This window comes from Zingiber officinale, chromosome 2A (assembly GCF_018446385.1).
Source record: "Zingiber officinale cultivar Zhangliang chromosome 2A, Zo_v1.1, whole genome shotgun sequence".
In the NCBI taxonomy this organism is placed as follows: Eukaryota; Viridiplantae; Streptophyta; class Magnoliopsida; order Zingiberales; family Zingiberaceae; genus Zingiber; species Zingiber officinale.
Genome location: NC_055988.1, coordinates 98,587,870 through 98,604,256, shown reverse-complemented (window position 1 = coordinate 98,604,256; position 16,387 = coordinate 98,587,870). Strand labels below are relative to the sequence as shown.

The window sequence follows — 16,387 nt, the reverse complement described above, 5'->3', positions numbered from 1 at the left end:
TTGTCCTGGGTCAGCTAGCATGGCCGCAGGGCATGACCTAACATTTTATTCGATTGGACCCCTCGTCCGATCAAATCACGAGTTCTCTTAGCTTGATTGGATCTCGTGTCTCCTTGGTTTGATTGGGCCCTCTGAACTTATTGCTCGACTGGACTCCTTGTCCAATCAAGTGTCGAGCCCTCCGTAGCTGACCAGACCCATTAAAGAGTGATGTTTGATCAGATAGTAGATATGACTTGGTCAACCCACCGTTGAAGTGTTACAATTAATAGTCCCTTAGGTTAATGACCCGATACTCCTTTTTGACATTTTGCGTAACCGTTATTAGAGAATCATAGGAATATATCTTGTATGGTTCGTAAGATAGGGGTTTCCACCCTACCAATGCAGAGGTGATGGGTCAAATTTAGGAAAGATTACAAAGTTTCAAAATGATAGGTCTTATTTTAGTAATACATTAATATTCATGTAGAGAGAAAACAAGACTATATAAGGGGTCTCCATCTACATACATAGAAAGCTATACTATTGGAATTCATTATTCATAGCCATTGTTCTTCACTCTTTTCTTTAGCAACCTGTCTAACTTGAGTGTCAGAATGTCTGCGCTGGGATCCTTCCGTGGCTCGATCATTAACGTTTTCTTCTTCTTCCTTTCTTCTATGACACGCATATTAGCTTGCTTGGTGCAACGCCTTCTCGCGAACAACCCACTATCTGAGTCACTCGCTATGTGTGAGCATCCCTACTAACTATCCATCTTCACTGCCTACGAACAGGATCATTGGCCAAGCCCTGTTGAAATATTTTTTGCCAATAATCCATGTTACCAGCCAAAATAATAGGATTACCTAGCATTTTGTTTTGCCAGTAAACCCAATTTTTTTTCCATACTTAAAAATTAAAAGGATGTCATACTTTTCGAGAATATTCTTATGTTTAATATTATTATAACAACTACAATTAGCTATTACAATATTAACAGCTAATACAATACTCTTAGGGCGTGTTTGGTTGAGGGTTATCGTTGATAACCTTAGTTGGTTATCAATGATAATCTTGTTTGGTTTAAGTAATTGTTGATTCCTGGTTGATCCGGTGATAAGGACGGGGGATCCTCGTTGGCGGAGGGTCAACGGCACGTGGAGGTCAAAGGTCAAGAGATTCAACCCAGAGACCGGCCGACCAGACGAAGCACGCCTACCGACCGGGCACCGCGTGCCGATCGACCGTGAATCCCCCGAACCGAATGAAAGACAACCCGACTAGGGGTCGGGTTTCCGATGCTCAAGGTAAAAAGGTTCAAGTGCCAAGTGGGATGTCCGCTCGACCGGAGCACAAGGCAGCAAAGATAGGCAGGAGCAATCTCATCCAACCATACGGCCGGGAGTTATCCCGGCCGGACCGATACCTATAACCGGCGACAGAAGTAATACTCCTGCCGAGCGGTCGACCCGCTCGGCCCGAGAACAGACAGGGAACACAAGAGGACAAAGGAGATAGAGGATAACATCATCTTCGAGACACCTGCCGTCGACAAGCTGTTGGTTGCTACTCGGAAAACCTAGAGGTTCCACTGTACAAAAATTTTGTACAAAGGTCTGAACCTTTTCCTAGCTACCATGTGTTCTTTTAAATTAAATTTTGGATCGCCTGTGAAACTTAACACGTTTGATCCAAAACTTAATCTATTCGTTCTTTTAGGTTTTGACTTGGGTCTCCTGCGGAACTTAACACGTTTGACCCAAATCACCTTAAGTTATTAATTCCATTAAATATTAATTTCCATAATTGGTTCCCAATACTGACGTGGCGAGGCACATGACCTTCTTGGATATGGGAGCAACCACCACCGACTAGACAAAACCTTTTATGGAAAGCTAATATTTAATTTCCTAAAATAACTATAGGTTAACCGAAAAGAACAATCAAATCACAAGGGAAAGAAAAACAAAAGAACACTATATCGAAAACAAATTCGAAACTCTAGAATCGTATGCCTCTTGTATTTAGTATTATTTCCAAAAATAACTAGTATGATGCGGAAACAAAAATTACTAGTTATACCTTTTAGAAAGACCTCTTGATCTTCTACCGTATTCCTCTTCTAACCTCGGACGTTGTGTGGGCAACGATCTTCCGAGATGAGAACCACCAAGCACCTTCTTCTTCCTTACAAGTTTCGCCATCAAAACTTCTCCTAGGATGAAGAGGTTCAGCCACCACCACCATGCTTCAAGGGATGCTAGAAAAGAGGCTTCTTTTCTCCTCTTCTCCTTCTTAGATCCGACCACCAAAGCTATCTCCACCATGAGAAGGTTTCGCACACAAAGGAGAGGAGAGGAAAGAAAGGCGCCACACCCAAGGAGAAAAGAGAGGAAAAATAGAATAGAGTCGTTAGCCTTGAAGCCTCCTCTACCCCCTCTTTTATAATCCTTGGTCTTGGCAAATAAGGAAAATTTAATAAAAACTTCCTTAATTCTTTTGCCATTGAAAAGGAAAATTTATTTAATTAAAATAATTTTCTCTTTTCAAATTATAATGGTCGGCCACTCTTCTCCCCAAAACAAGGAGAGTTTTAATTAAAACAAAAATTAAAACTTCATAATTTGTTTCTAGAAATTTATAAAAATTTCTCCAATAATTTTAATCCCTTCATGATTGGTTAATAAAAAGAAATTTTATAAATTAAAATCTTTCTTTTAAACATGTGGATAATTTCCAAAAAGGAAAGTTATCTCTAAAAATTAAAATCTCCTTTCAATCTACAAATAGGGAAAGATATTAAATATTTTCTTAATCTTTTGTAGAAACTAATAAAAGAGAATTTTTAATTTTTAAACTTTCTTTTAAATCATTAATATAATTAAAAGGAAAGTTTTTACCAAAATTAAAATCAACCTTTTAATCTACAAATAAGGAAAGAGATTTTAACTCTTCTCTTAATCTTTTGTAGAATCTTATAAAAGGAAGGATTTAAATTTTTAAACTCTCTTTTAAATTATATTATCCACATAAGAAAAATTTTAAAATTAAAATTCCTTTTTATTTTAATAGGGACGGCCACATGAATTCACCCATGAACATACCCATGGTCGGCCCTAGCTTGGTCTCCAAGCTAGCTTGGCAGGCCCCTATAGGATGGGTAAGAAGGTGAGTATAGGTGGGTATAGTACTCTATAATTAAGAGGCTACGATAGGGACCGAGAGGAGGAATTGGTTTTGGTCTCCCGATAAAATTAAGCATCCCCCCGAACACACAACTTAATTTTATCAATAATAATTCATTCCACTAGAGAACTATTATTGAACTATCGCACCAATCCCAAATTACATTTGGGCTCCTTCTTATCATGAGTGTGTTAGTCTCCCCTGTTTAAGATAACAATGTCCACTAATTAAGTAAGTTCGACAACTCACTTAATTAATATCTAGCTCAGAGTAGTACCACTCAACTTCATCATGTTGGACTAAGTCCACCTGCAGGTTTAACATGACAATCCTTATGAGCTCCTCTTGGGGACATTCTCAACCTAGATCACTAGGACACGGTTCCTTCTATAATCAACAACACACACTATAAGTGATATCATTTCTCAACTTATCGGGCTTATTGATTTATCGAACTAAATCTCACCCATTGATAAATTAAAGAAATAAATATCAAATATATGTGCTTGTTATTATATTAGGATTAAGAGCACACACTTCCATAATAACTGAGGTTTTTGTTCCTTTATAAAGTCAGTATAAAAGGAACAACCTCAAATGGTCCTACTCAATACACTCTAAGTGTACTAGTGTAATTATATAGTTAAGATAAACTAATACCTAATTACACTACGACCTTCCAATGGTTTGTTCCTTTCCATCTTGGTCGTGAGCTACTGTTTATAATTTATAAGGAACCGATAACATGATCTTCTGTATGTGACACCACACACCATGTTATCTACAATATAAATTAATTGAGCAACTACATTTATCATAAATGTAGACATTTGACCAATGTGATTCTTATGTCTAGATAAATGTTTATACCAAAAGTTAGACTTTTAGTATACACTCTAACACAAGCAGCAGAGTTGGCGGACGAACCGTACACAGGATCATACGGTGGAAGCTTCCACCGTCACATCCGGGATATGCTCGGACAATTGCGGAATGACGCCATAGGTACTTTTCTGACACAGGCTCATTAAGGTATGTTTGGAGAAGCGTGCACGCATCAGGAAGCATGCCCACGTTTCCCCGGGATCCTATATAAGGACCCTCAGACGTCGACGAAGGTATGCACAACTCTTTACTGTAGCCACATTACGCTGCCTCTCTCGTTGCCTGACTTGAGCGTCGGAGGGTCGTCGCCTGGAAACCCCTCCCGGCTCGGCTTCTTTGCAGGTTCGTCGGAGAGCTACACCACCAGTCGGAGACAACGAAGCGTACCACGTCCCCAGCGTCCGTCGACTCAGCACTCGGACAGGATCACTGGTAATACAACATTCCCGCCACATCAGCAATTAGGGAATAGAACCAGGAATCAGAAAACCTTGGAAACCTTAGGTTTTCTACGATTCTAGGGTTATCAATATTTTTTTCCAAAATTACCCTTCGAAGAGCAGGAGATGAGCAGGGATGTCGATCGTGGCATCACCTTTCCAGGAGGGCGGTCGGTGGGCAGATGTCGAGTTCCCGACAGACCTTTCCTTCGACGGTGGGGAAATATGAGCACTCCATCTTATCCTTCGTCGAACTTGCCCTCGTCTCCTCAATCGTCACCTGCAGCTTCAGTGTCGCGAGTTGGATCAAGCCCTGGTCATCAAAATGGTGGATCCTCGAAATCCAGATCTGAAAGGAGTGTGGACGAAAGTATTGAATCCGAAGCTCCACCACCGCCTCCACTACCGCCTCTTTTAGGACCTCTAACACCATCTCCTCCAAAACGGCACCTGCCTTCGCCTTCACCACCTTCTTCCCCAGTGGAGAAACAATATGAAACGAAGGTGGAAATTCGTGATATGCCAGCACCAAATGTACTGTCTCTGATGAGAAATCAAGCCCTCTCTCATAAGCGCCGCCGCCACCTCCACCACCATCGCCAGTTGGGTACTGGGACAGTCAGGTCCGGAAGCCACAAGATACACAACAGTCGGTCCTTACGAAGTCGAAGCCAGCTGAGGTAATGATCTCCTCAGCAATGGCTTACCCCCACAGATCCAAGAGGGGAGTCGGAGGCCATGGAGAAGAACCAGGACACCTCTCGCCCAAAGTTGAAACCTTTGCACTGGATAAGGTGCAGGCGAGCTCGAATCGAGCAATGGTGTGGGATCAGTTGAAATCCAGCTCCTTCTAGTGAGACTCATTAATATTATAATAATAATAATAATTATTATTAATTTAATTTAATTTATTTTACAAAATTAATCATATAATTAAATAAGGGGTAATATAGTAAATGTCAAGTTAGATAATACCATTACCTAGTTGAACCAAACAAGATTAAGATTATGTTTTATTCTCCCATAACCATGGTTATGTAATTATCAAGTAATCACATAACTAAGGTTATGTATGCTAACTTGAACTAAACATGCCCTTATAGTATTGTAGCTAGGTATTTGGTATCTTCTATAACTATGTAACAATAATTAGTATATTGTGCAACTATTTTAAAGTGATTTTTATTAATTTAAAATGATTTTGATCCATTTAAATATTTATAACCCAGTTAATAAAGAGTGTTTTAATATAATAGTATTTAATATTTAAAATTTAGTGTTTATTATTTAGGATTTAAAATTTAGAATTTACATATTTATTTAGTATCTTTTATAACTATAATGCAATTACCTAGTAGCTTTTACAATTGTTATAAAATAATATTGATTAATTTAAAATGATTTTAATGAAGTTTAAATAATGTAAACTAAGTTAGTAAAGATCATTTCGATATTATAGTGTTTAAAATTTATAATCAAAATTTTATGGATTAGAATTTAGGATATGAAGTTTAGCATTGTTGATTAAAATAAAATAATCAATTTTTATATATAATAATTGCACATGGCTATTATACACGTTCCATATATAATATAATATAATATATGAATAAGGTAATTTAGTATCTCCAACCAACAAGGCTACTGTAATGGACGTTGTGGCATAAAAAAATTAATTTAATATTATATTTAATCTTAATAGCCGTTGTGACATAAAAAATTAATTTAATATCATATTTAATCTTTGTTAAAATGTTAAGAAAAATATATTTTTTAATGTCGTCGACCTAAAGTATTTATAGAAAATTTTCCATTCACTATATTGATAATCTTAGGATGTGAGACTAAATAGAAATATAATATTATATTTTTTTTATATAAAATAATTAAGAAAATTATTAATAAGTTTTAAAATTATTTTTACGTGAAAAGAAAAAAAATATTAGCATAATTTTTTTTGAGATTTATTAAAACTTAGTTAGTAAAGATTCTTAATAAAATAGTAAAATTAATCATATTAGAATAAAAAATATTTTGAATATAAAAAGAAAAAAAATCTTTTTAACGATTTATAAAATTTTGAATGTCATTTTAATTTTTGCCCTTCCCAAATCACCTGTATTTTATTTATATATAATTGAATCCGGATCAGGAGCAGAGTGCCTTGAGATTTGAGAAGATATTATAATTATGCTAATTGACGTAAATAAAATAATTACCTCATAGTTTTGTTTATCCGCTAAATTAATTAATAGGAAGAAAGACGATCACCTAGTCAACTACTCGTCGATCGTATCCATGCATACTTAGTCTCGGCGAAAATTGGGACATCGATGGCAACGAAACGATCGCTCCTCACAAATTTGTGCGAGAATTTCTTGGACCAGATTCATCGACGTCCCCACCATCGTCGTCTCGCCTTCCACTTTTGATGGAGAAGCCGCCGCCTCCCCCACTCTTCTTCTTCTTCTTCAAGAGATCGGAAACTTCTCCCTGCATCTTAACCTTGTTCCTCCTCCTTCTCTTCTCCTTCTTCCTCATCCTCCTCCACTGGCTCACTCCCTTCCAGCCTCTTCTTTTCCTCCGCGTCGCCGGCGGGAGTGCTTATGGCGAACGACCGCCCTCCGGCGCAGCCTGCGACTATAGCTCCGGCCGGTGGGTCTGGGACGGGACCCGCCAGGACGAGTGTTATTCCGAGGACTGTCCCTTCCTCGACCCCGGCTTCCGGTGCCGGCATAATGGCCGCCCCGATTCCGGCTATCTTTACTGGCGGTGGCAGCCCCATGGCTGCGATCTCCCCAAGTTCTAATTTTTACCCCCGCGATTGATTAGACTGTCGCCGCTTGATCGACCGGAACCGAAAAGATTGAATTTTGATTCCTTGTGTGTATAGATTTAACGCGTCGGAGTTGCTGGAGAGGAGCAGGAACGGGAAGATAATCTTCGTCGGCGATTCGATCGGGCGAAACCAATGGGAGTCGCTCGTGTGCCTGCTGGCCAAAGCGGCGGTCAACCAATCGAGCATCTACGAGAAGTACGGCAGCCCCATAACGAAGCACAAGGGCTTCCTCTCCATCGTCTTCCGCGACCACAACCTCACGGTGGAGTACTACCGCGCCCCGTTCCTCGCCGCCGTCGGCCGGCCGCCTCCGGCCTCCCCGAGCCAGGTCCGGAGCGCCATCCACCTCGACGCGCTCAACTGGCAGTCCAAGCGCTGGGTGGACGCTGACGTGCTGGTCCTCAACACCGGCCATTGGTGGAACCAAAAGAAGACCACCGGATCGTAGGTGCACCTGCACAAATTGCTCCGGCATCTGAAAGTACAAGTTCGAGACTAATCGATACGCTTCAGGGGAATGTATTTTCAGGTCGGCGGAGGCATAAACATGACCATGGATGCCCAGGAAGCATTTCGCCGGACGATCGATACGCTGAAGCTATGGACTTTAAACAAACTGCAAAGGGGTTCTGTTTTCTTCAGGAGCCACTCTCCGATTCATTTCAGGCGAGTCATCCTTCTTCCAAATTCGTCCACGCATAAACGCGATCGGGAAGATGAATGATTCAATAACACGAAAGTATATGCAGCAACGGGACGTGGGATGAGGGAGGGACATGCTCGGCCTACACGGAGCCGGAAAGGAGTTCCTCTGCGTCCGGGCCGGAGCCATGGAACAACTGGATCATCGGCGAGGCGGTGGAGTGGATGAAGAGTGGCGGGAAGAAGGCGCATGTTCTGAACATTACGCACCTCACGGAGCTCAGAAGGGATGGCCACCCGTCGAAGCATCGGGAACCTGGGACGCCGGCGAACTCTCCCGAGGACTGCAGCCACTGGTGCCTGCCGGGAGTTCCGGACACGTGGAATCATCTGCTCTATGCTCATCTTCTTTCCATGAATTACGATACCAGGAAAAACGTTTGACGAAGAATATATTAAATAAATAAAATTTAAATATTTTTCCCATTTATTAGATCGTATAAAATTTAATTATAAATTTATTTTAAACTTATATATATATATATTTAATGAACTAAAATGATTTCATTTTTTTTATTTGGTCGGATTAAATATATCACTGAAATTACTAAAGCGGGCTAACGAATCCGAGCCCGATAACAATATCCCCGATAAAACTATCGAACTCTTCTTCCGCAAGCAAATCATTTTTCTGGATAATTCGGAGCGGCTCGCTTCGGCAATGGCGGCGACCGACGGCGTCCCCGTTCGATGCCAAAGGATCGGGTGTGATACCATGTTCACCGAGCAAGACAACGTCGATGGATCCTGCCGATACCATGATTCTGTAAGAAACCTCTTTTCCCATCATTCTTTTCCCAAAGTTCTTTCTTGTTTGTTCTTGGTGACGCATAATCGTTCATCCGGATGAGTGTGTTTTTCTCGAGATCGTGGTCCTTTTAATCTTCTATCTTAGTTTGTTTCTCTAGGGCAAACGAATTCGTTTGTTGCTAAGACCTCTTATAAGTCATAGCTTTTATTCTCGTCACTTGGACATTACAAATAGTTGAACTTTTTCAATGTTCCTATGTCAAAACTATCACGGTCAATTATGATGCTTGGAGGTGTTTGCAAAATCAGTTATTTCGATTATCAAAATCTCATCTTTTGCTTCATTGCTAGTTACTAAAAATTGAAATTTTAATGGTTTCCCCCCACAGAATAGCCCTCTAGGCTGATCACCACCAATCCTGTTACTCCTGTATTCCTAATAGCCGACCTATCTACATATTGCACCCATATTCGTGTTTGTTCAAATTCCTCCATCAGATCTATCAGTTCTTTATATCTTATCTTTCTTACACTGAATTGGTTGTGGAGCGACAATGTTAAATTTTTATCATTTATTTTCATAATTACTTCTGATTGTAGGGCATTCAAGGGTATCCCTTTGGGCCTCTCATTACAAGTGGACATCTATCAAACCCTTTCGGACATTTCTCTTCTTATCAGAACCATCAAGGCTCCTCAGCCATTTGAGGCTTCAACTTAGCAACTTTAGCTTGCATCACATCGTCTGCAGTGTCACACGTACTTGCTCTTTTCAACATTTCTGCATAGTTTCTTAGGTGATTTTTGTACAAAGATTGGAAAATCTGCAAGTTTTCAAGGTGAACTTGAAGGTAGTCATTAGAACAATTGCATTGAAATTGTCCATTTTCTAGCGACCTTAACAAACCTCTTTGAAAAATTTGAGTGTGTATAGCAGTGTCATCAGGCTATCTACACTTTAGGCAATTTGACTTTCTAACTTCAAATAAGCTCCCTGAACTTGCAATTGTTGGTGCAATATCCCTCAGGTCAAGGTTGATCTGGGTAACCAAGCTGAGTCTTGGTTTGGGTTTAGATGTTTGACAATAAGATATTGATTGAAGAAGAGTCAAGTAGGTCAAGGTTGACTGGATACTTGACTGGGAAGTCCTAACTGGGATGTTAGGCAAAATGAAAGTCCTGGTGAGTGAAGCCAGGCAGAAGGAAAGTCCTGGTAAGTGAAGCCAGGCAGAAGGAAAGTCCTGGTAAGTGAAGCCAGGCAGAAGAAAAGTCCTGGTGAGTGAAGCCAGGCAGATGGAAATCCTGGTGAGTGAAGCCAGGTGAAAGTCCTAGTGAGTGAAGCTAGGCAGATGGAAAACCCTAGTGAGTGAAGCTAGGTGAAAGTCCTGGTGAGTGAAGCTAGGCAGATGGAAATCCTGGTGAGTGAAGCCAGGTGAAAGTCCTAGTGAGTGAAGCTAGGTGAAAGTCCTGGTGAGTGAAGCCAGGCAAAGGAAAATCTAGATGGATCAAGGATGATCGGACATCTGGTGCTGGGAAGTCCAAGTAGGTCAAGGGATTGACCGGATACTTGGCACAGAGAAAAGTCCAAGTAGGTCAAAGGGATTGACCGGATACTTGGCACAGAGAAAAGTCCAAGTGGGTCAAAGGGATTGACCGGACACTTGGTAAGGGAGTCCTAGCAGGTCAAGGGAGTGACTAGATGCTAGGCATGACATACCAACAGGTCAAGGTTGACCGGATGTTGGTTTGGGAGGTTTGGGACTTGGTTTTGGACAAAAATCAAGTGCTGGATCGATCAGTGGATCGATCCAGACCTGTCCCAGCGAACAGAGAGCCTCTGGATCGATCCGTGGATCGATCCAGAGGTCCCAATCGATCAGTGGATCGATTGGGACGCGGCTGCTTCGCGCGATAAGCGCTGGATCGATCCGTGGATCGATCCAGGCGTTTTTCCAGAGCACAGAGGCGCTCTGGATCGATCCGTGGATCGATCCAAAGCCTCCCCGATCGATTGGGAATATTCGAATCGATCGGGATCCGACCGTTGGCGTCGTTTATAGCTGCAGGCGTGTGATGGCTGCGGCATCCTTTCTACGGTTTCATCTCAGATCTTCGCCAGCTCCTCCACAGCACTCTCAAAGCTCGTGATCGCCCGTTCTTGAAGGTTCTTGGAAGCTCTCCGAGTCAAGAGGCGGATCAAAGGCAAGAAGAGAAGCTAGGGTTAGGGTTTTCTGCATTCATTGTAAGCTTTGCGCTTGTATTTTGTTTCCCTTTTCTTCTTCTTGTACCGAGAGTCTTGTAGGGCTTCTCCGCCCTTGGTAGTTACCATAAAGGAGAGTTTTATTTAGTGGAGGGTGTGTGTGTTGGTGTGGATCCTTGGATTAGTCACCTCTTGTGAAGTGGATACCAAGTAAAACCAACCGTGTTAGCGTTGTGTGTTTGTTTCTGTATTTTCCGCTGCACATCTTTGAAGGAACAAGCAACGCCGAGCAACGAGCGAACGCGACGAGCTATTCACCCCCCCTCTAGCTACTTTTGGTCCTAACAGCAATTTTCTCTAATGTCAACTTGGCAAACTAACGATGCACTACCTCATACAGTTTGATTGCTAAAGCTTGGGAATATTGCCATATAGATACAATTAGGAGTTATAGGCATTAACATGTGCTGTGGGGTTTGTGCTCCTATTAGAAGTGTCCATGTTCAAATAGTTTCAAGCTCTTTGCAATTTGTTCCTCTGATATTTCCAATATAAAGAGTGTATCCTCTCGGCAGTTTGCTTCCAACTGCCTTGTTGTCCCTTATTCACATTTGTTCTTCTTCAGTCCATTTGGTTCCCTGGCTTGGAACAACCCTTCCTTTGGCGGTGTTTAAATTCTTCATTCTCTACATCAGTCTCACCTCAACTCTTTCATCGCCCAACATCCTGTTTGGGCACTACTTTCTTTTCCTTCGTCAACTTAGAAAACATATTCCTTAGAATTCTTGCTATAAACTCCAACTATGAGATCTAGGTTTCCCAAAATTCTCTTTCAAGCTTCATTGAATCTGAAGGAACATCCTAACTTGTGGCACTAGATTTAAACAGTTTTCTCATGGGTATTGGAGAAAGTCTAGTCTCAATTCTCTTAGTTGAAATGTTGAATATGGTATTAATTGGTGAAGCAAGTGAATCGTGGATTGATCTCTTTTCTTATTTTCCTCTGATTTACATGCCTAGCACCTTCCCATGGATGATGCTAATTTGTTGTGGTTGAAACTACAACATGTGGAAGTCTGCTAGCTACTCCAAGTTGCTTGGACCTAAATTGTGGAAATTAGCTACAGGTGGTCAAGATGAGAGAAATGCAGCTGAATTGCTTGGAATTCAGTGGAGATTGGTGGAGAGTCTGATTGAGTTTAGTCAAACTACCTGAGATCTATCGAGGTAGGTTGAGTTAAGTTGGAAGATGAACAACTTGCTCAAGGTGAATGGAAATGAGATTGATCCACACTATTAGTGTTTTGGATGATGTTCGTCTGTTGAATATGGTAAAGTGGCTTTTGGGGTTGAATGGGCTGAGGTGGAGAGTTTTTGGCGGGTTGAATCTAAAGGGGATCTAGGGCGTTCAATGTAGAAATTTATCGCCTTGAATTTTATCCCTCTGATGCTCCCAAAAAGTCGGTATCTATTCGATGTGCCCTGGACCTCTTTTTATAGACTTCAGAGAAAGTGTTCATTCAATGAGGAGTTGGCGTGTGGTAGAATCTTCCTGGTAAATCCAATTGTCCTTGTGAATTGTAACCGTTTCAATTGTCGGCTTAGTACCATACATATGATAGCCTCATTGATTAAAGCTCAATGCATGCAAATGAACACTTGTTTCTATTGTGGACTATCTCAAAGTAGACATCTAGGACATCTATGATTAGTGGGCGATTTCATCCACATCAGGATTACATTTTATTTATGTTCTCCAGGATATAAACAATTCTACATCTATTTTATTTATTTATTTTCTTTCTTATAGGAAATCACCCTTAAATAATTTAGGCTCCATGAAGTTCATCCAGATCTGAGGGTATCCTTAGAGTTTTTGAATTATTCAGTCTGCCTAATTTTCTAAAGCGAACTAAATTAGAGGATAAAAGAAAGTTGATTCAGTATCCATTATTTAGTTTTGGGACTATACGATATTGAAAACCATAAAATGCTAGTGGATTGCGTGTTTTCTCTCTGGGTTTTTTTTACTCGTTATTTTTTCAGAAAGTTGCTTTAAACCAAACAGGATATGCTTTTGATTTCTAGTTTTAAAATGGTTTTACCAATCCGCAGAAGTCATTTCAAATCCGACTGGTGGTTTGATTTAACTGTTGTCTATTAGCCTATTAGGCCATTTGCATCCTTCCACTACTCGAGTGCTCATACAATGATACAAATATGCTATTTAGCTCAAATTTTTAGTTTTTTTGGTTTTTTGGTCATTTTATTCCAACCAGCATTGTGATTGTTGAGTTGTATCTGTCCCCAATCTGAAAATTATCCTGTTTAATTTTTGTATTGCTCATTCCTATTCTTATATTTTGCATGGCTTTTTGCTTCCTTTTTCTCGTCCTTAGTAATAATTCTATCTATTTAAATTTCTATTTTTTTTTTCTTAACAGGGGGTGAGTCAACTTTACCGTTTGTATTTTTCTTTTTGAGATTTCAACCGCCATACCTCTTATAAAGAAGTGTTCTACAAAATTTCCAGCCAATATTCCATGATGGAATGAAAGAATGGAGTTGCTGCAAGCAAAAAAGTCATGATTTTAGCTTATTTTTGGCAATTCCAGGGTAGGCTGTTCCTTGACTCATCATGTTAATTTTGGTAGATTCCCGATATTTTGTTTCCCATTTTTCATATATTCTGTTTCCCATTTTTTGGATTATGTACTTTATTGTTCGTGGCATTTAGACGAACTTATAAATGTTTGTTTTGAAGTTAGAATATCATATTTGAATTTGATATGTTTGTTTGTATGCTGGTTCTTGATTTATGGGCATTCTGAGTAAATATTAGGTCCTGCTTCCGTAACTGTGTCCCTTTCTAAAGCTGTAAGACAGGTAAACATACAACTGAGAAACCAGCTACCAAGATTGTCTCTACAAACACTCGAAAACCTGCCCCGGTTCAATCTTCCACACAAAAGAAAAGTGAAGAATCTTGTTCAAGGTGCCGTCAAGGTTTCTTCTGCTCTGATCACGGTATGTTGCCTCTGATACTAGATGCTCCTCTCCTTGTATTACCTTTAGAAGCACTTGGTGGAAATCCTCATGGTAATCAATTTCTTTTGAATTAGCTGGATGGTGCTCTTACTAGTTAACTGCAAATTCGACACACAGATTCGTTTTGGTAATTCTTTTTAATTAGCTTGATAGTTCATAATCTTTTACTTTAGGTTCACAAGGGAGGCCTTCAAAGGCAGCCGTTGTGCCTGGTGATACTGACAACCAGGTGGAAAACAGCCCCGCTCCGGTTAAGAAAAAGATTGGTATCAATGAACCCCAGACTTGCAGAAACAAGGGATGTGGCAAAACCTTCAAGGAGAAGGAGAACCATGAAACAGCATGTGAATATCATCCAGGTCCAGCGGTTTTCCATGACCGTCTGAGAGGGGTATGCTTGTTCCTCTTCTTCTGTAGTTGCTAAAGCATCAATCTCGATGTTCAAATTAACATAGAAATCTTCCTGACGGCTTCTCCATCGTGCAGTGGAAATGTTGCGACGTCCATGTGAAAGAATTCGATGAGTTCCTGAGCATACCTCCATGCGCTAAAGGTTGGCACAATGCCGATGCTGCATGACAGTACTAGAGAAACCTAGCCACCATCCACCTCCATAGTATCGCACTAAATTCTTGTATTCTGCTATAACAATCTCTAGCTACTATCTTAGCTGATGAATTGCTGTTGTTTCTAATTGCACATTTGCTTCAGATGGCTTTTCCATGAACATGTTCTGCTGAAACCAATATATCATTCAAGTGAGGATTTGTCTGCTCGTTAGAAAACTGTGGATTGGCCACTGGCAAGAGATTTTGATGATTAACTTTGAATGACAACCTGTGAGATGATGCCAGAATTCTATCGGGTTGGAGGCTGGTGGTGTTGTGTAGTATCTGATCATCGTGTCGCAGAGGTTTGACTCTAGAGAGGGAGTGAAGGATTCTTTAGTAGAAGACGAAGAAGAGTGGATGGATGGATGAGCAGAAGGGAATCCTCCGGGAAGGACGGAGAGTTGACGAAGACGAGGACGACGAGGTTGACGGTTGACTTTTGTTTCCTCGTTGACTGTATCTGATCAGTTTCCATTTTTTGCCTCTTTTCCAAATTTATGTTAAAATAAAGCCCAAATATGTTGCTTGAGATGGACACTCACACATAATCTCGAAGATTACAACGCGAGTATACACATAATCTCATAGATGCCATCATTATTCAATCCGAGCTATCACTCTAATCTCTTCTCAAGGAGATGCCAAGAATGCCCTTGCGATTTTCCCATCCCCGCCTTTAGGGAGGAACCCTCCGGGCACATGCTCACTCCCAGTCCCATACACCACCCGGAGCACCTCTGCCGGAGTTCGCTTGTAGCCGAGGGAATCCTTGTTGGCCGACAGTATGTTGGTGGACATCCTTGCCTCGGCCCCCAGCTCCCGCGGCACCAGCAGCCCTTCGTCCTTCATGCCGCACATCGCCAGCCGGTTCCTCAGCTCCGATATCCGAACCGTGAACTCCGCCACCGTGATATTGTACGGCGCCACCAGCTCGTCCTTGCGCTGATACAGAATCGCCCTTATGATCGCATCTTGCCCAGCTTCCACGGCCAGCAATCCCGCCAAAAGCTGCGCAAATTTACAGTTACAAACAGTTAATCTCTCTCTCTATATATATATAATTAAGCCATTCGACGATCGATCTCTAGGATTACCCTCTTGGCGACGAAGCCATTGGTGTTGGGGTTTGCGCCGACGTAGGCGACCAGGCCCATGTAAGGGATCGCGTAGGAGGCGAGGAGGTAATTGAGAGTGTCAACGTAGGGATCAAATGGAGGATTCAGATGGTATCCCAAAGCATTGTCCATTATGTTCGCGAAGTTGTGAGCGCTCAAATCGAGTTGAGGCCTCGGGAACCCTCCGACAGTGCTCTTGATCGCCCTTCATATATCAGTTACGATGCGCGATCGATCAGCTAGTTCAGAGTGAATCAGGAGGCGTAATTTAATTTAATGAATATATACCTCAAATGGCCGACTTCTTGATAGGCAAACTCCTCGATGATGAGCTTTGTGGTCGCGTCGAGGTTGGCCTTCCTCGCGCCGATCGGCGGCGGCCCGCCCATGGCCAGCTCCGGCGCGACGGAGTCGAGCCCGCGGCCGAGGGCGCCGAACAGGAAGAAGTCACACTCCGTGTGCTCCAGGTTCAGCGCGAACTGCAGCAAGTCCCTGTCCAGGGGGAGCAACGGCTCCCCGATCGTCGGCGACCCACATGTTGGATTCTTGGCTGCTCCGATCACCGTCACGACCGCGGCCGTGGAGAGGACGAAGAGAGACAAGACACGGACCGCCACAAAAGCCAT

General features: G+C 41.6%; 3 protein-coding genes across 4 annotated transcripts; 2 read left to right on the top strand and 1 right to left on the bottom strand.

The window, feature by feature from the left end:
- The first annotated feature begins 6,927 nt into the window (after positions 1 to 6,927).
- LOC122043833 (protein trichome birefringence-like 8) lies at positions 6,928 to 8,421 on the top strand. The gene is made up of 4 exons (XM_042604406.1): positions 6,928 to 7,298; positions 7,390 to 7,779; positions 7,849 to 8,001; positions 8,085 to 8,421. The coding sequence occupies exons 1-4, from the start codon at positions 6,928 to 6,930 to the stop codon at positions 8,419 to 8,421; spliced, it is 1,251 nt and encodes a 416-aa protein (XP_042460340.1).
- Positions 8,422 to 8,646: 225 nt separating this feature from the next.
- On the top strand, positions 8,647 to 14,807 carry LOC122041668 (cysteine and histidine-rich domain-containing protein RAR1). 2 transcript variants are annotated; one of them, XM_042601433.1, is made up of 7 exons: positions 8,647 to 8,803; positions 13,432 to 13,434; positions 13,521 to 13,603; positions 13,863 to 14,014; positions 14,209 to 14,426; positions 14,522 to 14,651; positions 14,747 to 14,807. In XM_042601433.1, the coding sequence occupies exons 1-6, from the start codon at positions 8,699 to 8,701 to the stop codon at positions 14,612 to 14,614; spliced, it is 654 nt and encodes a 217-aa protein (XP_042457367.1). In that variant the 5' UTR covers positions 8,647 to 8,698; the 3' UTR covers positions 14,615 to 14,651; positions 14,747 to 14,807. The 2 variants fall into 2 exon arrangements, with proteins under 2 accessions (XP_042457367.1, XP_042457366.1); XM_042601432.1 differs by having other exon boundaries at positions 14,522 to 14,807.
- Positions 14,808 to 15,225: 418 nt separating this feature from the next.
- LOC122043832 (desiccation-related protein PCC13-62-like) lies at positions 15,226 to 16,387 on the bottom strand. The gene is made up of 3 exons (XM_042604405.1): positions 16,050 to 16,387; positions 15,741 to 15,966; positions 15,226 to 15,654 (listed from the first exon to the last, which is right to left on the bottom strand). The coding sequence occupies exons 1-3, from the start codon at positions 16,385 to 16,387 to the stop codon at positions 15,277 to 15,279; spliced, it is 942 nt and encodes a 313-aa protein (XP_042460339.1). The 3' UTR covers positions 15,226 to 15,276.

Coding starts and splice junctions, on each gene's coding strand:
- LOC122043833 (XM_042604406.1), top strand. CDS start 6,928: ATGGAGAAGCCGCCGCCTCCCCCACTCTTCTTCTTCTTCTTCAAGAGA. Junction 7,299..7,389: donor CATGGCTGCGATCTCCCCAA/GTTCTAATTTTT, acceptor TTGTGTGTATAG/ATTTAACGCGTCGGAGTTGC. Junction 8,002..8,084: donor CACTCTCCGATTCATTTCAG/GCGAGTCATCCT, acceptor AAGTATATGCAG/CAACGGGACGTGGGATGAGG.
- LOC122041668 (XM_042601433.1), top strand. CDS start 8,699: ATGGCGGCGACCGACGGCGTCCCCGTTCGATGCCAAAGGATCGGGTGT. Junction 13,604..13,862: donor TTATTTTTGGCAATTCCAGG/GTAGGCTGTTCC, acceptor CCCTTTCTAAAG/CTGTAAGACAGGTAAACATA. Junction 14,015..14,208: donor TTTCTTCTGCTCTGATCACG/GTATGTTGCCTC, acceptor CTTTTACTTTAG/GTTCACAAGGGAGGCCTTCA.
- LOC122043832 (XM_042604405.1), bottom strand. CDS start 16,387: ATGGCTTTTGTGGCGGTCCGTGTCTTGTCTCTCTTCGTCCTCTCCACG. Junction 15,967..16,049: donor CAAGAAGTCGGCCATTTGAG/GTATATATTCAT, acceptor TGATATATGAAG/GGCGATCAAGAGCACTGTCG. Junction 15,655..15,740: donor ATGGCTTCGTCGCCAAGAGG/GTAATCCTAGAG, acceptor AAATTTGCGCAG/CTTTTGGCGGGATTGCTGGC.